The sequence below is a fragment of the Euprymna scolopes genome, chromosome 45, assembly GCF_053919585.1.
Source record: "Euprymna scolopes isolate OS-2025 chromosome 45, ASM5391958v1, whole genome shotgun sequence".
Lineage (NCBI taxonomy): Eukaryota > Metazoa > Mollusca > Cephalopoda > Sepiida > Sepiolidae > Euprymna > Euprymna scolopes.
In genome coordinates, this window is record NC_136526.1 from 4857209 (window position 1) to 4883373 (window position 26165).

Below are 26165 nucleotides of genomic sequence, written 5' to 3' on the forward strand. Positions count from 1 at the left end.
AGAAAAGTTTCCGATGGTTAGTTTTTATATACAAGTCCTGGAGGTGACGAGTTCTCAGTAGACAGTAATTGTCTGTATTTTTGAGATGAGGTGTTTTCATTGATTGAGATTGTCGGATTGACTTCCTCATCTTGGTTGTTATCGTCACAACGTTTCGGACGTTTTGCCCTCCGGCCTTCGTGAGGTGTTTTGTATCGAACTGGGGAACCGTTTGTTAGGAGTCTCGAACCCTACCCTTTATTATGGTTATTACGGGGATATCGTGTTCGGACTCCAGCTAGGCTCTGGGACATAGTTGCTGATTCTCTGTTTTGAATATTACTTTTCACTGCCTTCGTTCAGGATTGAATTCAGCACCTTTTGGGTAACTGTAAACTTTGATACAACGTCTAGGACCACTCGGCCATATGTCACTAGTAACATTCAAAACAGAGAATCAGCAACTATGTCCCAAAGCCTAGCTGGAGTCCGAACACGGTACCCCCCGTAATAATAATAAAGGGTTGGGTTCGAGACTCTTAACAAACGGTTCCCCAGTTCGATACAAAACACCTGACGAAGGTCGGAGGGTAAAACGGCCGAAACGTTGTGACGATAACAACCAAGATGAGGAAGTCAGTTCTCAGTAGACAGTTGTTCTGTACAGGTTCCGGGCTTTATAATTTTGCAGCCAAAGAGCAAAAGATCCTTCTCGTGTTGACACGAAGAAAACACATAAGCAAGGTTGCTGAAAAGGTTTAATTTTTCTGGAGCAATTCTGGTTTCTGATTGGTTGCTAGCAGAACGTGGATTAATTTGATTCGTCACTTCGCAGCAGCAACGTTTATGAGTAGAATCTCCAAACTGTGAGGGACCATAACCCATTATGAGCCAAAAATATAGCAACCCGCCCCCCCCCCATTTTTTATATAATGGGGAATTCCTTTTGGTTCATTTTTAATTCTGTTCAACCTGGTACATTTGCTGGAAGCAAAGTGTAGTATCTGTTCCAGCAGATGCTGCACTTTGTGACCATTGCCCTTGTGGCAATTGGTTGTTGGTACATGTAGGGCCGACCCTATATGTACCATCCCCTTCCCCTCCCCTCCCTCTTCACCTCACATAAAAACGACCTTGTGTCATATTTTGCTTACGTGGGAAAGCAAATAAATACCTACCCTGTTAAATACTGCCCCCTCCTCGGCCTTTTGGCTGAGATCAAAGTGTAGTATCTGTTCTCGCAGATTCTGCAATTGGTTGTTGGTCTATGTAGGGGCAACCCTATATAGACCATTCCCTTCCTCTTCACCTCCCCCCCCCTTCACTTCACATAAAAACCAACCTTGTGTCACATTTTGCTTACGAGGAGAAGCAAATAAATACCTACCCCGTTAAATATAAAAAATATTGCAACACTCGTGCCAAAATTTCATCTCCAAAAAAAAAAAAATGATTAACAGTGCCTTTTTTCTTTCTTTATATTTGTTTGAATTTTAGCAGCATATCAACCCTTTTCTGATGTTTGTTCTGTTTTTTTTTAACCCGTCAATATTGTGACATTTATAAAACAATGTAATTCCTAAAATTGAAAAATAATGTTTATAAATTGAAAAGCAAAGATGGTAACCAAGACAAAACTGACAAAATGAAAAAAATAATTGTGGACTGATTACATCTTTTGTTTTTTGTTTCAGATTCAGAAAGAAGCTGAGAAATGCGACCATCTTGGAGGCTTCCTCATTCCGATGAGTGCTGCTGGGGGTACAGGCTCAGGGTTAGGTTCCTATCTTACTGGTTGCATTCGCGATGACCACCCGAATGCCTTTATTCTAAACCAAGTCGTTTGGCCTTATTGGACAGGAGAAGTCATAGTTCAGAATTATAACGCCTTACTAACCATGTCGCACCTCAATCGGGTGTCGGATGCTCTTCTTGTTATGAATAACGACAGCCTGCAGGAAATTTGTTCACGAAGATTGCACATTAAACAAGTGGCGTTTACGGATTTGAACAAAGTAATTGCGAATACGTTAGCCAGCTTTTTGCAGCCAGCGAACAAGGCTCTAACAAGTCAACCTATCCGGAATTGTTTTAGTGAGTTTATTTTTTTTTTTAATATTTTGATCAGTTCAACAATACTCTGACATCTAATTTCCCAGAGAATTCTTTAGATTTCGGTTATAGTCAACTAATGTACTTCCTAACTTCTGTCATGGCTGCTACCGGAAGCAATGACAAAGCAAATCAGTTCCTTCAACTTTTTTCTTACGCTTATCTCCCTTGTGCATTTACCTCTTTCTTTTTTCTGATCGTTCTTTTTTTTTTTTTTAATAATCATTGAAAAGTTTTTTTAGTCTTATTTTAATTAAGAATTATTGAAATTATTTTTTTTTTTTTTTTTTTAAGAAATATTGAAAACACTTTTTGAGCTCTTTTTTTTTCTTTTAAAAAGAATTATTGAAAACATTTAAAAAAATCTTTTTAAACAATTTTTGGGAATATTATGAACTAGCATGGGTGCCCGGCGTTGCCCGCATGTTTGGAGGTGTGTGTTAAGCGCAAAAAAAAAAAGTGGTAGTAGGAAGGAAGAAAAGAATGGAAAAAAATGTGACGTCTTTGCTGTTACGACCATTGCCAAATCGGAAGTGACATAGGTTTAAATTAAGGTTAGACAATCGGAAAGAAGGGAGTCTTTCAGAAATTATCGGTGAAAAAAGCGACCTTCTCTCTGTAGAAAAGTGCCCAGTTGAGGGTGAAGAAATTAATGTTTTTAGCCAATTTTTCGGTATTTGTCATGTCATCTGAAGGGTCGAGCTTCAAAACGATACTGATCTTGTGATAATTCGGTGCCTCTGTTGAAAGTTTTAGGCAGACATGCAAACATACATACATTTATATATTGGTAGCCCATTTTTTTTTTAACTTTGACCCTTATTATGATCTCTGAACATTCATTGTTTTGGGCTCAAATCAAGTTATTAAGTTAGATTCATGTCCAAGGAACCTATATCTAAAATTTCAAGTGCGTAGACCCAAAATTGATGGAGGAGTTTGGTAGAGTTCTCAAAGGTCAAATCGTTGAACTTTGACCTCTTGACAGCCAAATTTCTGGCCGAAAATGGATCACAAAGATTTTCCCAAATCTGTATATCAAATTTTGAGTCTGTAGACTAAAAATTGACAGAGTTATTGCATAGGGAAATGTACACAGACAGACATACAGACACACAGATACACAGACACGTTCACTTTTATAGATATACTATTGAGGGGTACCCGGCGTTGCCCGGGGTTTAAAAGAAAAAAAGTAAGTATGAGGATCGAACCCAAACCCTTGAGGCAAAGTTGTAAATTAAAGTGTGCAAAAAAAAAAAAAGTGCGATGTTAACCATTGCCCAACCGCGAGATACTAACGGAAACACGTTTGAATTTATTTAATTAGTTGGATTTAGCAGGTGCCCGTTTTAATGAGTTAATTAGGTCAAGTTTGAGTGCGGGATAGTATTCATTTACTGCTGAACGCTTTTTTCCCCACCCCCAAGATTTTATAGGAAAAAGACTAACCCACATGCGGCGAGCGACAAATATTGAATATTTATCTTCCCGAAATCGAGCAAATTAAATAGACAGGCGAGCTTCGTTGTTAAGTGTGAGATATTACGATTTGTATGTGATATAAAAAGTTTTAAAAAGTTATGAACCGACCGACCGCTTCTCTGAAAGAAGCCTTTTGTAGACACACAGAAAAAGCGAACACACATACATACATTTTCGCTTTTATATCTATAGATAGATTTCAATAAATCGCTTCACAATAGAAATACTGAAGAACAATAAGAGTGAAGGAACTGATTTGCCTTGTCACCGCTTCCGGTAGCAGCCACGCCAGAAGTTAGGTTTGTTAGCTGAATATTACCTGCTATGCATTTGCTCCCATGATTTTATATATTATCATGTAATTCTGAAATATTATTTTCAGCTAATAACAACGACCGTACTTTACATGTTTTTTGGACCCTCCCTTCGGAGATGTTGATCGAATGTTTTTCCTTAATTTAAAGTGCTACTAGAGCCTGCTAATGGGAGAATTATTTACTGCTTGCAGATCTGTTTTGCCTGCCAATTCATAATAAGGTCTCAAAGTTTAATAAAGATGAGAATAATAGTCCGCAATAAATAAAATCAATAAATAATACTCATCTCAATAATGAATTCCAATTAAAATAATATATATAACGTATTAGTAGTCGGAAAATGCACAAACATGTCGACAAGTTGAAATAAACATTTTGCATTTCAACTTGTTGCAAAAATGTTACAAAATATGTTTAAAAAAAAAAAATATGTGTATATATGCCAGTAACGTAAAAATCTTGCATTCTGGGTAATTTGACAAAGTAATTAGATCAAAAATTTTCAAAAATCAAATAAGATATTTAACTTTCACGTTATAAGAATATAAAATAAACATTAATTTCAATTTCTAAGTTGTCCTAATTATGATAAAAAAATGGAACAAAACTAAACAAAATTTTACTGAATCGAATGAAACATATTTTGTAAAATTTTTGCTACAAGTTGAAATGCAAAATGTTTATTTCAACTTGTCGACATGTTTGTGGATTTTCCGATTACTAATACGTTATATATATTATTTTAATTGGAATTCATTATTGAGATGAGTATTATTTATCGATTTTATTTATTGCGGACTATTATTCTCATCTTTATTAATTGTTGTTTCATGATGTTTTGGCCAATTATTCCTCTGGCCGTCGGGCCCCGTGGTGCAGTTGATAGAGACGTTGAATCTCTACGGTTCCAGATGAGCATTGTCTGAAGATAGCGGTTTCAATCCTGCCCAAAGCCGGCCAGAAGCTTACTTGGCCAAAAACGTGGTGAGACAACAGCAGCTACGGATGGCAGTAACTGCTGAGAATGCAGTTAGGAGATTCAGAGTTCCTATCCGTCATGGTTACCACCTGACGAAGGCCAGAGGAATAGGTGGCCGAAACGTCGTAAAACAACAACTAATAAAGATGAGAATAATAGTCCGCAATAAAAATAAATTAATATGTTTGTATTCGTTTGCGCACGTGCAAATTCATTCAGAGCTTGAAGTGGTTGAATTTAAAAATCTTTTTTTTATCCATCCGTCATTTTTTAAAAATTTGGCAACGTAATTCAAGAAGCATTCCAAATATTTAACTTTCACACTATTAGAACATTTAATGAGCATTAATTACAAATTTTTGGTTGCCCTAATTATAAAAAAAAAAAAAAAACAGAAAACGAAACAAAATTGTACTGAATCGAATGAAACCTTATATTTTGTAAAATCTTTGCTACAGGTAAAAAGTTGAAATGCAATATGTTTATTTCAACTTGAAGTGGTTTACTTTGAATATTTTATTTTTAATTTGGCATAGTAATTATAACAAAAACCAAACAAAGAAAACGAAACGAAATTTTACTAAAACGAAATGAAACAGACAAAGCGTTATATTTTGTAATATTTTTGCTACGAAAGTTTGGATCGTCCAAAAATTGGACCCCCCCCCTTCCTTGGTCCTTTCTGGCTATGCCTTTGATGCGTCATATGTGCATAAACAATAACATTATCATTTAGAAAGCCATTCTTAACATGGGAGGGGAGGGCGTTTTGTAATTATTTCTGTACTTTCATCTAACAATCTTAATGTAAAACTTGAATTTAACTTGAAAATTATATAAAAAAAATATTCTGCCCAAGTACCTAGTAAAGAGAGTAGAAATTGGACATTGGATTTACGTTCAGTAGCCGTGTAATTCTTAGTTTCTTTATAGGCGATAAGTATCGAAAATGGGAAATATTTCATCTTAAAAATAATCTTTTACAGGGAAATATTTTACGTTACACCGGCCAAGGAAAATAACAAAATTTCAGCAAATCATTTTCAAAAATCGAAAAAAATCCGATCTTAAAAAAAAAATAGTCTTTCTTTCTTTTATAGATAAAAAAGATTTTTTTTTACAAGGGAATATTTTACGTTACACAGGCCAAGGGAAATAATAAAATCTCAGCAAATCATTTCTTGAAAAAAAACAAAAAAACAAAGCATTATATTTGGTAATATTTTTGCTACGAAAGTTTGGACTGTCCAAAAATTGTCCCCCCCCCACACCTTCCTTGGTCTTTTCTGGCTATACCTTTGATGGGTGGTTATGCAAGATGCGCAAAAACTATAACACTATTTATTACAATCTGGAGATATAGGTCAGTGGTAGAGCATTTGACTACAGATCGAAAGATCCCGTGTTCAAGTCTGGGAGTACCTCACCATTTTATTTAAATTTTTTCTTATTAATAAGTTCAATTTATGATAAAAGAAAAAGCTACCATTTAAAATCGCTGAAAATCATTTCTTTGTTTGCATATTTTTTTTTTTCTTTTTTTTTTTACACAGTGATCACCACTTATCAAGGCCCGGAAGCCACTCAGGGATAAGGGTTATTGCGAGTACATTACGTTAGTGTGGAGATTTGATGAAGTGTTTACTCAAGGGGGCGGTTCATTAGGAATTTGTTAACGTTGAACTTGAAGACATCCAAGTTGTAGTCCGGTGGGAAGCAGGCAGACGGAACAGAGTTCCACAGGCGTGCAGTTCTAAGAAAGAAGCTTTGTTCATGGAATCCACGTTTTGATTTAGGCACAAATATAGAGTGGGGGAAATTTTTCACAATGGATTCAGCTAGACGGGTGTTTTTTGTGAAAGATTGGCGGGGGGGGGGCAGAGATTCGAGTTCAGACGAGCACCTGCCATGGAAATAACGATAAAACAAGGATAGGCTCGCAACGTCTCTTCTGTGGGAGAGAGGTTGCAGGGTAGAGAAAAAGGGCATCCCCCACTAAGCCACGAAGTCTATTTTGTACTCTGTCAAGGCAGGATAGGCTGTTTTTAGCAGCTCCTGCCCAGATATGGCAACAGTATTCCATATTTTAAAACTAAACAGTAATCAGAAGTGAATTTTCCAGGGCATTCATCGTCAAGCCTCAATATCAGCTGACATGATGTTGTAAACAAACACAGACGGAATTTGATGAACGACATTATCATTATTATTATTTTTATTCGAAAAATTGTTTTTGCGAATTATTCCACCGGGTAAACATCCGAACATTCTATTCCTTTGAACATTCTAACCTGTTACTGGTCTGAATAAATACTTCCGGTGTTTCGTTTATAAAAGAGGTTTTGCTTCTTTATTTAGTGCGTCATCTATAACAATTACTTATTTAATTAGGGGTTACCTACAAGCATTCCCTGTATGTTGACAAAATATGTCTGTGTTGATTTTGAGAACAACAAAAGAATTGTCAGGTGCGTATATAGTTTTGCAATCATTTGAAATATGCAAACCAGAAAGTTATATATACACAAACATGCCGCCTGGCATTGTCCGGTCGTAAAATACACTTAAATATGATACTTTGATTAATGCAGATTTCGTATTAATTATTACTGGACCTAATATATAGTAATGATTTTAAAAGTTAAAAAAAAAAATTTACTTATTTAATTAGGGTTACCTACAAGCATTCCCTAAAATAGTTTGGCATTTAAGGTGTTGCGAATGTCTTAGAAAGTATTGAAAGCAAGGGAGATAAATCAAAAATGATACATTGCAGTTAGCTCCCCTTGATATCTAGGCCTTTTTTTTTTTTTTTTTCTGCATTAAAATTCTATATTTTTATAAATTTTATTTTTACAAGTAATTATTTTTGTACTGGATCATTTTTCGTAATTTTTGGAGTTCATAGTAATTTCGACATGGCACGTGAGTACGTAATAGTTAATAGTTTTATTTACCTGAAATGCATTTATTCAAAATATCAGTATACTGCAAAAGCTCAAAAAACAAGGCCAAGATCACAGTGTAGTATCTGTTCTGATGCTGCTGTTCACTTATTTTGTCCTCGGTCAGTGGAGGAGAAATCCTTCATGACTGAGACAATTTTGTTTTTGCTCCTCTCCAGTGCCTCTTTATTTTTTTTGAGAGGGGGGGGGGTGGAAATCTGGATTTTCCCCACATTAAAAACTGACCTTAATTTTACTTGCTTTAATTAATTTAAGGCACATTCTCCTATTACGTCTTTTTATTGTGATTTATGAATTAAAAAATATATTAAATTCCGATAGCCAATGAAATGGCATTTTAATGATGTTTAATGATTATTTATTATTATTATTTATTATTACTAATAACTAGGCACCGCCAAAACTGGGGGGGGGGGCTAGGTAAGTACTTTTTGATGGACCGTCTTTTTAAAAATCTACTAAAAAATCAGGTAATTATCCAATCAATACAAAATTTTCAGCAATTATTAAGAAAAGAATGAACTTTATAAGAGTGTACTTATTTTTCATAAACGATATTTATATATATATATTGTTTTTTTGCTTATAACCCCCCCCCTTGTTTTGAGGGCGTTCCAAATATGCTTAAAATAATCATCTGAGTCTGAACAAAACATATTGTGTTGTTGTAAGGGACAGGATTATAGATTTAAAAAAAAGAAAAAAAAAAAATTGTTTGCATACCTTATTTTGACGTCTGAATATCAGAACTTCGATTGTGTTTAATTATCCCGGTTTTGAGTTTTGAAGTGTGAAATTCGGTGAATATGTTAAGTAAAATAATTAATTTAAGTTAAGCAAAACAAAAAAAAAAAAGAATTTAATATTTATATGAAAAAAGCCATTTTAAAATCTTTGATAAATAAATTAACAATTTTTTTTTAGCGAGCCGAATAATGCATGACTATTATTAAACAGGGCATGCTTTGAAAAATCTATGCAAAAAAAAAAAAATTCGATAAATATTGTGCCCTTTGTGTTAAAAATATCATCATTTTTTTATCCCGTTTGAAAACGTTTGCCGCCTTTCGACTACGGTGGACCAAACGCGCTGAAATAATTTTTTTTTATTCTGCTTTAAATTGCCCGGCCCCCACACACATACACATTAAAAACCAAACTCATACAATTGGTCACCCATCTGGTACTGGCCAGCCTCAGCATTAATAATACATTGAAATTTTCGTCACTGAAAAATAAGTTTTTTTTTGGCCTGTTTGGTTTTTCATAGTTTGCTTTTTATTAAGTACAAACGTAAACATTGTCTAGATCGACGCGAAGTAACTGGGTGCCTATATGAATAAGTAGAATTATTTGAAATCCAGGTACTTATATTATAATATTTTTGTATATTCTCATAGAAAATCACCCTAAATCTTAGTTAGACAACAAATAAATAATTTCAAAAACCTTTTTTTTTTTTAAATATTTATGTACGTTTTTTGTGCAAGACAAAAAAATGTCAATTGTTAACTTTTTGGGAAAATTTAACATTTAAAATTTAATTAAAAATAGTAGAAAAAGTTTTACATTAATCTGCTTTCTATATGATAAAATTCAGGCTTTTATCTTTCTGGAAAAAAAAAGTTACTCAGAAATAATGGATTTTAATAAATGTTATTTAGTTTTAAAAAACAACAACAACTTGATTTTTCGGCCATTTTTGGCGGTGTCTACTAATAACATATTATAACTAATAACACTAATAATATTATTATTATTGTTATTATTATTGTTATTATTATTGTTATTATTGTCATTATTATTGTTATTATTATTGTTATTATGGTCATTATTATTGTTATTATTAACATTATTATTATTATTGTTATTATTATTGTCATTATTATTATTATTATTATTATTATCGTTATTATTATTATTGTTATTATTTAATAATAATAATAACAATAATAATAATAACAATATAATTGCAAATATTATTATTATTATTATTATTATTCATATTATTACTATTATTGTTATTATTATTATTATTATTATTGTTATTATTATTATTATTATGATTGTTATTATTATCATTATTATTATTATTATTATTATTGTCATTATTATTATTATGATTGTTATTATTATCATTATTATTATTATTGTTATTATTATTGTCATTATTGTCATTATTATTATTATTATTATTATTATTATTATCGTTATTATTATTATTGTTATTATTTAATAATAATAATAACAATAATAATAATAACAATATAATTGCAAATATTATTATTATTATTATTATTATTATTATTATTATTATTATTATTATTCCGCTTAATGGAAAATGTAAAGTTGTGTAATTTTAAAACAAATAAAAATTTAAAAAAGCCTAAAAAAAAAATCTTATAGTCAAGAGAGATAATTCTGTTTTTTTGTAATAGGAATTATTCCCCCTTATAATTGTAAGACCCAGACCAAAATTGAAATATTTATTTTCTGTTTCCTTATATATATATATATATATATATATATATATATATATATATATATATATATATATTATTATTATTATTATTATTATTTATTATTATTTTTATTATTATTATATTGTTGCATAACTATTTCATTTAATCACATAGATTAATATACGGAGATATAATTTTATTCATAAATTTTTAATATTTACTTCAACAGTGCTCAATACATAAGTAGAGCCTTAGATATATCTAGAGCTACCGCTCTGCCCTCCCCCGCTTTGTCCAGTGAATGGTATATACGTTCAGAGATTACAGTTAGGATGTCTGCTGTGGAACGGGCTTGTCTAAATCCATATTGTTTGTCAGTCAGAAGTTTAGCATCTGTAAGATGATGGACTAGAGCATGGTTAATTAAGGTCTCAAATATTTAGGCAAAAAGTGGGAGGAGGCTAATGAGGCGATAATTTGATGGGTCAGTTCTTTCGCCAGAATTCTTGAATACTGGTACAACAGAAGCAGTTTTCCAACAGCCCGGAAAGCAAGCTTCATTAAGACATTTGTTGTAGAGTTTGGAGAGAACTGGAGCTACTTCGGCTGAGCACTTTTTTAATAGCACAGCTGGGATAAGATCGGGTCCACATGCTTTTGAAGTGTCAAGATGTTTTATGATAGCATGCACCTGAGCAGGGGTGGTTTTCAGATCGTCTAGCGTGGTGTCTGTCTGCATAGGAAAGTCAGGTAGGGGGTGGTTTGAAGGGTCCAGTGTGGAGTTTGAGGCAAACCGACTGGCAAGCATGTTAGCCTTGTCGGTTGCTGAGGAGACAACCTTGTGATTGTTGGTTAGTGGGGGAATTGTTGATTGCTCATCATTTACTACACTAGTTTAATTCAATAATTACAAGAAACCCTCTCTACCACCTATAGCTATGGCCAACGACTCTTTATCTGAGAGTACATCTTTCAAACTCCTTGGCCTAACGTTCACAGGAAACATGAGTTGGAACAATTACATTGAAGGCATTGCCAGGGCCACTGCAAGAAAGGTGGGCTCTCTCTACCGTGCTAGACAACTACTAACACCCAAAAGTATCCTGTACCTCTATAAGGCCACCATTCGCCCATGTATGGAGTATTGCTGTCACATCTGGGCTGGTGCATCTGCTACTAGTCTCTCACTCCTTGACAAGGTTCAAAAGAGAGTTGCAAACCTGATAGGCCCTGAACTGGGATCTAAGCTTCAGCCTCTGTCCCATCGACGAAATGTTGCATCCCTCTGCCTTTTCTACAAGTATTTTAGTGGTGAATGCTCTGACGAACTGCAATCACTTGTGCCCCCACTCGACAAACCCGACAGGCTGCTAAATCCCACCCCCATACTGTAGAGATCCCTAGATGTAAAAGATCTTTTTACTCCAATAGTTTCTTCCCCAGAACCGCTAGACTCTGGAATTCCATTCCAGGTACCTGCTTCCCCAACAGTACTGACGTGCAGAAGTTCAAGTGTAACGTGAACCGACATCTTGCTGCTCAAATCCCTACATAGTACCCCAGTAGTTGTTGCCCCTGTTAGTAGCCCCCTACACCAAAGTGGCAATTTGCCTTGTTTGGGGTGAAAATATAATAATAAAAAAAAAATATATATATGTAGGCAGGGGGCCCCTTGATTTCTGAGAACTTCGACTGAAGTAAAATAAAACATCAAAAAGTAAGAACATACACACACACACATATATGTAAGAACATACACACACACACACACATATATGTAAGAACACACACACACCCATATATGTAAGAACATACACACACACACACCCATATATGTAAGAACATACACACCCACACCCATATATGTAAGAACATACACACACACACACCCATATATGTAAGAACATACACACACACACACACACCCATATATGTAAGAACACAGACTCTTAAAAGTACCCGTAAACATAAAAGTACCCGTAACAAGAAAAAGTGAACGTAAACGAGTTAATAATAAACGATTATAAATAAATAAATCATAAATAAACACGCAAAAACAAATCTTTAACGTATAGACTACAATGTATTGCGGATCGTCACTGTGTGGAGGCATTTGAAGCTTCCGGGGCACCATAATGGATCCCCAACTAGAGCAGGCAATCAATCGATTTGATTGAAAAATATGCGATTTCGCCGACTTCGATGACAATAAAAAATATGGGAGTGCGAAACATTCGTTGATTGTCATTCAATCCCAGGTAAAATTGGGTCTCCCTGCTGGTAATCTGATAAAATGGAGCACAAATCTCTCCAATTTTATTAAAAATTTTTTTTCTTTTCTTTCTGTTTTATCATCTTAGGTGAGATGTTTAAGCAGTTGGCTGCACATCCGGACTATAAGTTGCTCAGCGTGTGGAATGTCCCCCAAGTTGCCGAGCAGGTTATGCCTTTCAACTGTGATAATTGGAACGGTCTACTGAAGTACCTGCGACAAATGCAATTGGTAAATTCTGCTACGGATGAAGGTTAGCTTTCCATGCATTATTTTTTTGTGTTAATGTTACTAACCAACAAGGGAATGAACTCTCTACTTTTGAAAAACAAAATTGGTAAATTCTGGTACTGTTGAAGGTCAGCTTTCCATGCATTATTTTTTTGTGTTAATGTTACTAACCAACAAGGGAATGAACTCTCTACTTTTGAAAACAAGATTGGTAAATTCTGGTATGGTTGAAGGTTAGCTTTCCATGCATTATTTTTTTGTGTTAATGTTACTAACCAACAAGGGAATGAACTCTCTACTTTTGAAAAACAAAATTGGTAAATTCTGGTACGGTTGAAGGTTAGCTTTTCATGCATTATTTGTTTGTGTTAATGTTACTAACCAACAAGGGAATGAACTCTATACTTTTGAAAAACAAAATTGGTAAATTCTGGTACGGTTGAAGGTTAGCTTTTCATGCATTATTTTTTTGTGTTAATGTTACTAACCAACAAGGGAATGAACTCTCTACTTTTGAAAAACAAAATTGGTAAATTCTGGTACGGTTGAAGGTTAGCTTTTCATACATTATTTTTTTATGTTAATGTTACTAACCAACAAGGAAATGAACTCTATACTTTTGAAAAACAAAATTGGTAAATTCTGGTACGGTTGAAGGTTAGCTTTTCATGCATTATTTTTTTGTGTTAATGTTACTAACCAACAAGGGAATGAACTCTCTACTTTTGAAAAACAAAATTGGTAAATTCTGGTACTGTTGAAGGTCAGCTTTCCATGCATTATTTTTTTGTGTTAATGTTACTAACCAACAAGGGAATGAACTCTCTACTTTTGAAAACAAGATTGGTAAATTCTGGTATGGTTGAAGGTTAGCTTTCCATGCATTATTTTTTTGTGTTAATGTTACTAACCAACAAGGGAATGAACTCTCTACTTTTGAAAAACAAGATTGGTAAATTCTGGTATGGTTGAAGGTTAGCTTTCCATGCATTATTTTTTTGTGTTAATGTTACTAACCAACAAGGGAATGAACTCTATACTTTTGAAAAACAAAATTGGTAAATTCTGGTACGGTTGAAGGTTAGCTTTTCATGCATTATTTTTTTGTGTTAATGTTACTAACTAACAAGGGAATGAACTCTCTACTTTTGAAAAACAAAATTGGTAAATTCTGGTACTGTTGAAGGTCAGCTTTCCATGCATTATTTTTTTGTGTCAATGTTACTAACCAACAAGGGAATGAACTCTCTACTTTTGAAAAACAAGATTGGTAAATTCTGGTATGGTTGAAGGTTAGCTTTCCATGCATTATTTTTTTGTGTTAATGTTACTAACCAACAAGGGAATGAACTCTCTACTTTTGAAAAACAAAATTGGTAAATTCTGATATGGTTGAAGGTTAGCTTTTAATGCATTATTTTTTGTGTCAATGTTACTAACCAACAGGGAATGAACTCTCTACTTTTGAAAAATAAAATTGGTAAATTCTGGTACTGTTGAAGGTCAGCTTTCCATGCATTATTTTTTTGTGTCAATGTTACTAACCAACAAGGGAATGAACTCTCTACTTTTGAAAAACAAAATTGGTAAATTCTGGTACGGTTGGAGGCTAGCTTTCCATGCATTATTTTTTTGTGTTAATGTTACTAACCAACAAGGGAATGAACTCTCTACTTTTGAAAAACAAAATTGGTAAATTCTGATATGGTTGAAGGTTAGCTTTTAATGCATTATTTTTTGTGTCAATGTTACTAACCAACAGGGAATGAACTCTCTACTTTTGAAAAACAAAATTGGTAAATTCTGGTACTGTTGAAGGTCAGCTTTCCATGCATTATTTTTTTGTGTCAATGTTACTAACCAACAAGGGAATGAACTCTCTACTTTTGAAAAACAAAATTGGTAAATTCTGGTACGGTTGAAGGTTAGCTTTTCATGCATTATTTTTTTGTGTTAATGTTACTAACCAACAAGGGAATGAACTCTATACTTTTGAAAAACAAAATTGGTAAATTCTGGTACGGTTGAAGGTTAGCTTTTCATGCATTATTTTTTTGTGTTAATGTTACTAACCAACAAGGGAATGAACTCTCTACTTTTGAAAAACAAAATTGGTAAATTCTGGTACGGTTGAAGGTTAGCTTTTCATACATTATTTTTTTATGTTAATGTTACTAACCAACAAGGAAATGAACTCTATACTTTTGAAAAACAAAATTGGTAAATTCTGGTACGGTTGAAGGTTAGCTTTTCATGCATTATTTTTTTGTGTTAATGTTACTAACCAACAAGGGAATGAACTCTCTACTTTTGAAAAACAAAATTGGTAAATTCTGGTACGGTTGAAGGTTAGCTTTTCATACATTATTTTTTTATGTTAATGTTACTAACCAACAAGGGAATGAACTCTCTACTTTTGAAAAACAAAATTGGTAAATTCTGGTACGGTTGAAGGTTAGCTTTCCATGCATTATTTTTTTGTGTCAATGTTACTAACCTACAAGGGAATGAACTCTCCACTTTTGAAAAAATATATTGGTACTTTACAGTTTAATCAAGGCATTAAAAAATGAAAATATTGAAAAAAAAGAAGCTATATTGTTATGAAATGGAGTTCTCCCCCCCCCCCCCCAAATTTCACTTAATCTGATCAAGCATTCTTTATTTACAGAGAAAAAACAAATTTTAATGAGATCGATTGTATCATTGTCATTTGCACGAACGAGGAGGGGGTCCCTTTAAACAGAAAAGGGGTTTTAAAAGGACAAAATGAAAAAGGGATAAAAAAAAAACTGTAAAATAAATGAAAAAAAAACCCTAAAATATTCATCTAGGTATTTTTTCTGTCCATATTTTAAAATAATCTTGTCAAACTCTAAGACCCCCCTCATCATCCGTGAAAAACAAGATGGCCACGACAATTGATCTCATTAAAATTTGATTTTCCTCTGTAAAAAAAAAACTACGTAATCAAATTAAGTGATTTTTTTTATGGAAACTTCATTCCATAACGAGTACGTACATTATAAGTTTTTTTTAATATTTTCATTTTTGAATGTCTTGATTAAACTGTACAAGTATCACAAAATTATGAATATAAATAACATTCACAGGCAATATGAACTGGAACAAATACATAGAGGATATTGCAAAGGCTGCTGCAAAAATGTGGGTTCACTCTATCGAGCTAAAAGACTACTCACGCCTAAGAGTATCCTGTACCTCTACAAGGCCACCATTCGCCCATGCGTGGAGTGTTGTTGCCACATCTGGACTAGTGCATTTTTTTACATGGAGGTCACCGCTTATCAAGGCCCGGAAGTCACTCGGGGATAAGGGTTATTGCGTATACAGTAGTCAATGGGATAATATCGTAGTAATTGTTAGTAATGGAGATTTAATGAAATGTCTTACTTAAGGGGGCGGTTTATCAGGAATTTGTTTATGTTGGACTTGAAGACATCCATGTTGTAGTCAGGTGGGAAGCAGGCAAATGGAAGAAAGTTCCACAGGCGTGCACTTCTAAGAAAGAAGTTTTGCTCATGGAATCTACACTTTGATTTAGGCACAGATAAAGAATGGGGAAAATTATTTACAGTAGTTTCAGCTAGACGGGTGTTTATCGTGAAAGATTGGCGAGGGGGGGGGCCCAGAGATTGGAGTAGTAGTATTACTACAGCCTGCCTACTACTGCATATATATATATATATATATATATATATATATATATATATATTTTTTTTTTAAAGCCAAAGACAATGCGGTGAAAGACCGGAATTATGAAAGTAAAGAAAGAAAAACAAACAGGTAGACGGGTGTGCTTGAGTAGAGGAGTGTCTAGCCTTTATTCGTCTATCTTTCCTCACCTCAATGTATAATTATTTATAACCAAGTTGCTGGTATCGAGAGAAAGGGACCTCTCTTTTTCAAAAGACAAAAAAAAGAGAGGTCCCTTTCTCTCGAAATTAATCAAAGTTCCATACCACCCACTACTCAAGCACACCATCTACATTTGTTTGTTTTTCTTTCTTTACTTTCATAATTCCGGTCTTTCCCCGCATTGTCTTTGGCTTTAAAAAAAAAAATTCTATATATTTCTTTACCAACAATGCTTCAAGCAAACTGCTACCTACTCTTATATATATATATATATATATATATATATATATATATATATATATATATATATATATATATAAATCTTAAATTATAGTGATTCAATGAATTTCAAAAAACCTTTTTTGAAGTGAAATGTTTGAATTTTTTCTCCTTAACCTATAGGGTTTCGATGTCTACCATCTCTTCAGAGGAGAAAATATTAGCAAATATTTACAAAGGTATGTACCCTATTTGCTAAAAAATCGAAACCCTATAGGTTAAGGAGATAAAATTTCTAAAGTATTCTTTGTCTTACTTAGAAAAATAAAAATCTTTGATATGAAACTCAAATATTTCACTTTAAAAAAGGTTTTTTTAAATTCATTGAATGACTAAAATTTAATTTATTTGCTCTATCTAGTATATCGAGCAATTCTTATTTAGATGGGATAATACTTATAGAATATTACGACCAGTAATATTTTTAAAATCTTATAATCACAGGTTTCCATACCACCTGATTGTTGAATAACTTTATTCTGAAGAATATATATATATATATATATATATATATATATATATAAGATTTACATAATATTACTGGCAGTAATATTCTATAAGTATTATCCTATCTAAATAAGAATTGCTCGATATACAAGATAAAGAAAATAAGTCAAATTTTTAGTCATTCAATATATATATATATTCTTCAGAAATATATATATATATTGACTACCCCATGGACGCATCAACTATATATATATATATATATATATATATATTAATGTGGATTACTTAAAATACAGTTTGGAGTACTGTTGTCACATCTGGGCTGGTGCATCTGCTGCTTGTCTCTCGCTCCTGGACAGGGTCCAAAAGAGAGTCGCCAACCTGATAGGTCCTGAACTGTCATCTAAGCTTCAGCCTCTGTCCCATCGACGAGATGTTGCATCCCTCTACCTGTTCTACAAATACTTTAATGGTCAATGCTCTGACGAACTGCAAACACTTGTACCTCCCCGACGTAACTACCCCCGACAAACCCGATAAGCTAGTAAGTCTCATCCCTTTACAGTAGAGATCCCTAGGTGCAAGAAAGCCTTTTACTCCAATAGTTTCTTCCCCAGAACTGCGGGTCTTTGGAACTCCCTTCCGGGATTCTGCTTTCCCAACTGCACTGATATGCAGAAGTTCAAGTGTAATGTTAACAAACATCTTTCTACTCATCTCCCTTCATAATGACCCTGCTAATTAAGTCCCTCATAGTAGCCCTCTGCTTCAAAGTGGCACTGTGCCTTGTTTGGGGTGAAAATTGAATAAAAAAAAAAAATTTTTAAATTAAGAGACGATGACTTATGAAAATGTCGACGCAAAAAATGATAATAGTCCGCAAATAGAAATGTAGAAAATTGATAAGTAAATGTTACCGATGTCTCTGTCTTCAGTTATTTATTTAAAAATTTATTTACTAGAGGGGGTATCTGGCGTTGCCTGGGTGTGTGTAGGTGGTGTAATAAGGAACACCGGGGGTGGGGAAATAGCATGTAGGGGTGAATCAAAACAACAGTAGGCAGTTTGGGTGAAGAGGGGTATTAAAAACGTTGCAGAAGGAGAGAAAAAAAAAAAAAAAAACGTAACTTCTTATTCGCGATACCGGAAGTGGTGAGCGTTGAATTTAAATGTAGTCAATCGAAAGGAGACGATGACTTACGGAAATGTCGATGAAAAAAGCGACCCCTCCTTGTATAAAGCGGCCGAGATAGGGTGAAGGAATTAATGTTTTTGGCTAAATTTTTCGATATTTGTCGTCCAAAAGGTCGAGCTTCAAAGCGATACAGGTTCCGATGCGTCTGTCAGAAGTTTTTGGCAGACATAGAAAAACACACACACACACACACACATTTTGCCTTTTATATATTAAAAGGCTAGCAGGGGTACCTGGCGTTGCCTGGGTGTGTGGAGGTGTAGTAAGGGCTCCCGGGAGGGCGAGAGATTAAAAAAATTTGCTATAGTAGCAGGGTTCCCCAACGTTGCCTGGGGAGGATTTAAAAAAAAAAAATAAATTGGTAGTAGCGGCGAAACAATAGTAGGCAATTTGGGTTGAGAGAAAAAAAAAAAACTGGTAGTAAGCAGGCAGGCTTGAACCTGTAACGCGATGGAGGACCCCCCCCCTAAAAAAAAAAACTTGACGTCTTTGCCAATGTTTCCATCGTCCAACCGGAAGTTTGGAGCGTTGAAATTAAGTGAAGTCAATCCAACCAATACAATGACTTGCAAAAATGGTGACGCACAAAATAAAAACGACCTCTCTTTGTAGGGTGAAAGAATTTATGTTTTTGGCCAATTTTCGATATTTGTTGTCCGAAGGCTCAAGCTTTAAAACGATACTGAGGATCTGTTGGCTTTGCAAGGCATACAAACATACACAACACATATTTTGCCTTTTATATATTAGACTAGCGAGGGGTACCCGGCGTTGCCCAGGTGTTTGGAAACTCTGGGGTTGGGGTGGTTAAAAAAATGTTTTGGTAGGTAAGTATGAGGATCGAACCCGAACCCTTGAGGCAAAGTTGTAAATTAAAGTGTGAAAAAAAAAAGGGTGCGACGGTTTTAACCATTGGGCCATCGCGAGATGCTAACGGAAGTGCGTTTGAATTTATTTAATTACTTGGATTTAGCAGGTGCCCGTTTTAATGAGTTAATGAGGTCAAGTTTGACTGCGGGGTAGCATTTCATTTACTGCGGAACGCTTTTTTTTTATTTTTATTTTCCCAAGATGTTATAGGAAAAAGACTAACCCACATGCGGCGAGCAACAAATGTTGAATATTTATCTTCCCGAAATCGAGCAAATTAAATAGACAGGCGAGCTTCGTTGTTAACTGTGAGATATTACGATTTATATGTGACATAAAAAGTTTTAAAAAGTTGTGAACCGACCGACCGCTTCTCTGAAAAAAAGCCTTTTGTAGACATACAGAAAAAGCGAACATACATACATACATACATACATTTTCGCTTTTATATTTATAGACTAGCAAGGGTACTCTGTTGCCCGGGTATAAAAAAAAAAGAAATTGTTAGGGAGGTAGGCTCGAACCCGAAGCCTTGAGGCGAATAACCTGATAACTTACCACGACACTACACAGGTAGAGAAGTGAGGAAGGGTGAAAATAAACGTTTAGAAAAGCAGGTAGTTAAACGAACGTGAACGTGTGGGTTTCTAGGTCAAACAGCCTGCCATAGAGAAAATGAAATCACAGCTTTGTTGTAGAGCTTCGTCGGTGTCTAACCACCAATTTGAGCGTCTGCCTAAAACTTTTCACAGAGGCGACGGATTTTCACAAGATTGGTATCGTTTTGAAGGTCGACCCTTCGGACGACAAATATCAAAAAATTGGCCTTTACTACAGGGAGGGGGGCGCTTTTTTCGCTGATATTTTTGAACGTCATCGCCTCTTTTTGATTGACTAGCCTTAATTTTAACCTTCGCCACTTCTGGTTTGGCGATGGATGCAACAGCAAAGACGTCAGGTTGTTTTTTTTTTTTCACGTTCTTTTCCTCCTTCATGGTACGGGTTCAAGCCTACCTGCCTCCTACCACTTTTTTTTTTTTTGCTCAAAACAAAATCTGTAAATTAATCCCTCGTCAAAGCAATAACACGTCAATACCGCACCAGCAGGTTCGTATATCTAGACATGTTTCTTTATGGTCTACAAGGGTACAAAATCTCTGAGGGTAGGTACTATTTTAACATAAATGCTGTAAATGACATAGTTCTCTCTGGTTCTCTCTCCTCTGATCTCGAGCGCGTGGTTCAGTGGGGGAAGACGTGGCTGGTTACCTTTAATGCATCTAAAACCAAACTCCTATCTTTACATCATCAACACTCTGATCCCCATCTGGTATCAATTGAAATGGATGGCTCTCGTCTAGGAGAAGCCCCATGTTTTGATAAGCTTCTGGGTTTGTCCTTTTCTCCTGATCTGAAATGGAACACGTACATCAAGTCTATTGCCAAGGTCACTGGAAAGATGGTGGGATCCTTCTACCGCTCCAGAAGATATCTCACTAAAGGCAAGTGTGTCCAAGGATGGAATACTGCTGCCATATCTGGGCAGGAGCTGCTAAAAAATATTCAAAGTAAAATTAAAAAAATATTTTGATTATAACATATTTTATTAAAAATGAAACCTTTCTGAAAATAAAAATATTCAAAGTAAAAATTAAAAAATATTTTGATTATAACATATTTTATTAAAAATGAAACCTTTCTGAAAATAAAAATATTCAAAATAAAAACTAAAAAACATTTTGATTATAACATATTGTATTAAAAATAAAATATTTCTGAAAAAAAATATTCTAAGAAAAGACTACAAAACATTTTGATTATAACATATTTTATTAAAAATAAAACCTTTCTGAAAATAAAAATATTCAAAATAAAAACTAAAAAACATTTTGATTATAACATATTTTATTAAAAATAAAATATTTCTGAAAATAAAAATATTCAAAGAAAAACTAAAAAACATTTTGATTATAACATATTTTATTAAAAATAAAATATTTCTGAAGGAAAAATATTCTAAGAAAAGACTAAAAAGATATTTTGATTATAACATATTTTATTAAAAATAGAATATTTCTGAAGGAAAAATATTCTAAGAAAAGACTAAAAAGATATTTTGATTATAACATATTTTATTAAAAAAACTTTCTGAAAGAAATAATATTCAAAATACTAAAAAAATATTTTGATTATAATAAAATAAATATGTGTTATATACGTTAGAAGCCAAAACAACGCATTATTACAAAATAAACAGACATTTATTTTGTTTGAAATTCATAAGTATATTTCTTTAACGGGAGGATGAGTTATTCAGCGACTCCAACCTATTTTGTTATATATTGAAATTCATGAAACAAAGCTTCAGTATTTCTTTCTTTCTTTTTTTTTCTTTGTTGTTGTTGGAGCAGAAAATCAGAAAGTAAAAGTCCGTTTGTTGTTTTTAAATCTCGAAACGGTGTGTTAGGTCATGTGGGATTCACGTTAACATTTTTTTTGTTCCTTAGAACGGTTGAGTTTGAATAAAATAAATACTTATTAAAAAAAAACTTTCTGAAAAAAAAAATATTGAAAGTAAAAACTAAAAAAATATTCTGATTATAACGTATTTTATTAAAAAAAAATTTCTAACAGAAAAAATATTCAAAATAATGACTAAAAAAATATTTTGATTATAACATATTTTATTAAAAATAAAACCTTTCTGAAAAAAAATATTGAAAGTAAAAACTAAAAAAATATTCTGATTATAACGTATTTTATTAAAAAAAACTTTCTAACAGAAAAAATATTCAAAATAATGACAAAAAAAAATATTTTAATTATAACATATTTTATTAAAAAAAAAACTTTCTGAAAAAAAAAATATTGAAAGTAAAAACTAAAAAAATATTCTGATTATAACGTATTTTATTAAAAAAAAATTTCTAACAGAAAAAATATTCAAAATAATGACTAAAAAAATATTTTGATTATAACATATTTTATTAAAAATAAAACCTTTCTGAAAAAAAATATTGAAAGTAAAAACTAAAAAAATATTCTGATTATAACATATTTTATTAAAAAAAAACTTTCTAAAAGAAAAAATATTCAAAATAATGACAAAAAAAATATTTTAATTATAACATATTTTATTAAAAATAAAACCTTTCTGAAAAAATATTCAAAGTAAAAACAAAAAAAATACATTTTGATTATGACATATTTTATTCAAAATAAAACCTTTTGTAGAGAAAAAAATTGCCAATAAAGATTAAAAAAATATTTTGATTATATGGCATATTTTATTAAAAATAAAACCTTTCATGAAAGAGAGCATTTTAGAGTAAAGACTATTTTTATGGGTTTAAAATTAAAGTGGAATTATTAATCAGAAGGAATTTTTCCTGGGTGTGCACCGGCAAGATTGGGCAGTTTTAGTCCTTCATTCTATCCTCCCCCTTCTCTCTCTCTCTCTCTCTCTCTCTCTCTCTCTCTCTCTCTCTCTGCAACAATTCTAGATCACCCCCTACCACCTCTTTGAACCCTGAAAATATGTAACCCCACCCTAACTCTAATCCTAACCCCACAAGTTCCAGTTTTCAGAAGAAGATTTCACAGCTGTTGGTATTAATATCAAAATTCCCAAGTCAAATCCCCCCCCCTTTCCCTCCCCCATAAAAGCTACTTCCATGCAGGCCCTAACCCTAGGACCCTGTGTTGATCTTTTCCAAAATGGCAGTAGATTTGGTAAGGGTGTGGTTTCTTGAGTGGTCCTCTCTGGCTAGCAAACAGCCTGAGAGTGAAAAAAACCCAAAAAACAAACACTGTTTGGTGTCAGGTTACACCATCAGGGTCAAAGGCAAGATATTTATAAACTTGACCTTCTGACTTAAGGGTTATTCTGAAGATTCCTGTCATGAAACTGGCAGGTGGTTTTGGTATGTTAATGAACGGGGGGGGGGGGGGGATGAAGATATCCTCTTTTTTTTTTTTTTTACTAAGCTTTAACCTAAACAAGACATATCACTTGGACATAAGAGGATACTAATTCAGACGATGCCTAAGAAAGATTAACAAGATGTTAGTTTACATTACATTTAAAGTTCTGCATATCAGTACAGTCAGGAAAGCAGGTAGCAGGAAGGGAATTCCAAAGTCTAGCTGTTTGAAGGAGGAAGCTATTAGAGTAGAAAACTTTCTGGCATTTAAGGACCTCGACAGTGAAGGGGTGTGATTTTGTTATTCTGTGGCTGTATTTTTTATCGATGTCATTTTCGACCGGTGTAGAGCGTTACTTTCATTCTTGCATTCCAAACTTTAATAGGATTTTATCTCGATTGATTCATTTTAATCTCCTTTTTCAGGAGTAAATTGTATGGCCAGAAACCATGATGCCTTGCCAAGATCGGACATTTTGAATCTTTTTATTTAATCTGTTCTTAGCATCGGTTAACATTATGTCACAATTTGATGCGATTAAAATGTCATAAAAGGCAAAAGTGATGCACGTGTTTTTGTATGCCCAAGAAAGGCTTTCTCCGGGGGGGGGGGGGGGGTTTACTATTTTTTACAACTTTTTATATACTCCCTAGATTATAATATCTACTTTTTATATACTTCCTAGATTATAATATCTACGATTTGCGAACGGACGTCGTCTCTACATTTATATTGATCGACTTCTAAAAAATTCACGCTATTCCGTCCTCTCACGTGTTTGTTGGTCTTTTTCGTATAAATAAAGTGAAACTCATTGAAGCGAAGCCGTCAGCGGCCTTTTGTGCTGAGACATCTTGAAAGCAATTAGCTTTGATCAACGTGGGGAAAACCCTTCATATCAGACAACTTCTATTCGTTTGAGAGTTCCCCCTTTATGGGGGAGCTTGGTTTCTCCAACATCATGGGGAAACAAATAAATGAACCGTCGGAAAACTGAACTGGCCTTCAGCCAACGTTCATTTCTGCATCTGCGTATTCATTTAGAAAGTGAACGTTTTGATTAACATCGTTAGGTGCTCGTCTGAGCTCCAATCCCTCGTCCCCCCCCCCCTTGCCAATCTTTCACGAGAAACACCCGTCTGGCTGAAACTACTGTCAATAATTTTCCCCACTCTTTATCTGTGCTTAAATCCAAACGTAGATTCCATGAGCAAAGCTTCTTTCTTAGAACTGAATGCCAGCGGAACTCTCTGCCGCTTGCCTGTTTCCCACCTGACTACAACTTGGATGTCTTCAAGTCCAACATAAACAAACTCCTGACAAACCGCCCCCTTAAGTAAGACACTCTATCAAAACGCCCAATACTAATGATTACTACAATACTATCTCATTGATTACTGTACACACAATAACCTTTATCCCTGAGTGGCCTTCGGGCCTTGATAAGTGGTGACCCCCATGTAAAAAAACAAAAACACTTTTCACTTCCTAACGTAGCGGTAAGATGTCACGTTTTCTTTCACTTTCTTTTCCGCGTTCGCGTCACGGGTTTGAGGTCTGCCTGACTACTGCCACTTTTAAAAAAATTTTTTTTTGTTTTTGTGCTCAAAACACACCTCCAAACACCCAGGCAACGCAGGGCACCCCTACTAGTCGACCCATAAAACCAAAATCAGTAAATTATTGTCTTTGTTTTGAGTACATAAATAGGGATCCACTAGGTATTGTTTGAATTGTTGTTTAATCATATAATCATGAAATACTATATTCTGAATTCAACCACTCTCTCTAAGCCTCGACACGCAACTTTTTTTTCATTATGAATCCCTCTTGAGGGATAATATAAATTTCAAGTCTATCAGGGCATTAAAAGAAGCATTTTTTTTTTAACGTCCATTTGTTAAGGTTATATTGCGATGCAATTTACAATAAAATTCTGATTGTCGTTAGGTTGTAGTCGGTGAAAGCGTAGAAAAATATTCTAATCTGTTAGTATTCCTTAGCAACAAATTTCACCTTGTACTGTTCAACCACGGCCACCGAGATATAGAAGGCCTGTTAACTGAAAAATGCCTGCAGGCAATGTAGGTAAGGTTTGTCAAACTGTCACTGTCGATGCTATATGAGGGCATTTTTAAAAAGAGATTTAAAAACATGTTAAAAAAGAAAATAAAAGGAACCCAATTCGATTAATGAAACTAAACTTTATTCAATATAAAATATAAATAGCATCTATGTTCAATGCCTGACGCTGTAGTCTTTTTTGGAAAGACCCATTGAGAAGAAATGACATGTTTATTCTTTAGGTATCATTTTCTGTTAATATTTCGCTTTCTATTGCTATTTTCCATTGCCGACAAAGCTTTTTGCCATATTATTCATGGAATAGCAATAGTCGACCACAAAAAAAAACCGGGTCGTCTTCTACATTTTTTTGTGCAACGTTCTGATGAATTTTCGACGTTAACATCAGCATCATCACTGTCATCATTACTTTTGTCCTCATCAACGGTGACTTCATTGTCGTCATTTGTTATGAAAACATGAATAAGCTAACATGAATGTACAAACAAAGACCCATAAAAGAATGAGCCGGGGATGTCCAGAAAGCAATATCAGCTTTGAGCAGTGAAAACCGTCATATCCGACAATTCCTATTCGTTTGGACACTCCCCTTTTTATGGGAAGTTGGTTTTCTCCCAACATCTTGGGGGAACAACACTGCCTCACAGCCAAAGTTAAGTGCGGGATTTCATTTCCCCTAT

The 26165-nt window shown here is 33.8% G+C and overlaps 1 protein-coding gene across 2 annotated transcripts in view; it reads left to right on the top strand.

Annotated features, from left to right (window-relative positions):
- The window catches only part of LOC145269226 (tubulin delta chain-like), a 40873-nt gene that overhangs the window by 9131 nt on the left and 5577 nt on the right, over positions 1-26165 (top strand). For both annotated transcript variants that reach the window (XM_080124847.1, XM_080124846.1), the window contains exons 4-5: positions 1674-2073; positions 12661-12825. In XM_080124847.1, the coding sequence (XP_079980973.1) occupies positions 1674-2073; positions 12661-12825 (565 nt within the window). The remainder of the gene's footprint in view (positions 1-1673; positions 2074-12660; positions 12826-26165) is intronic.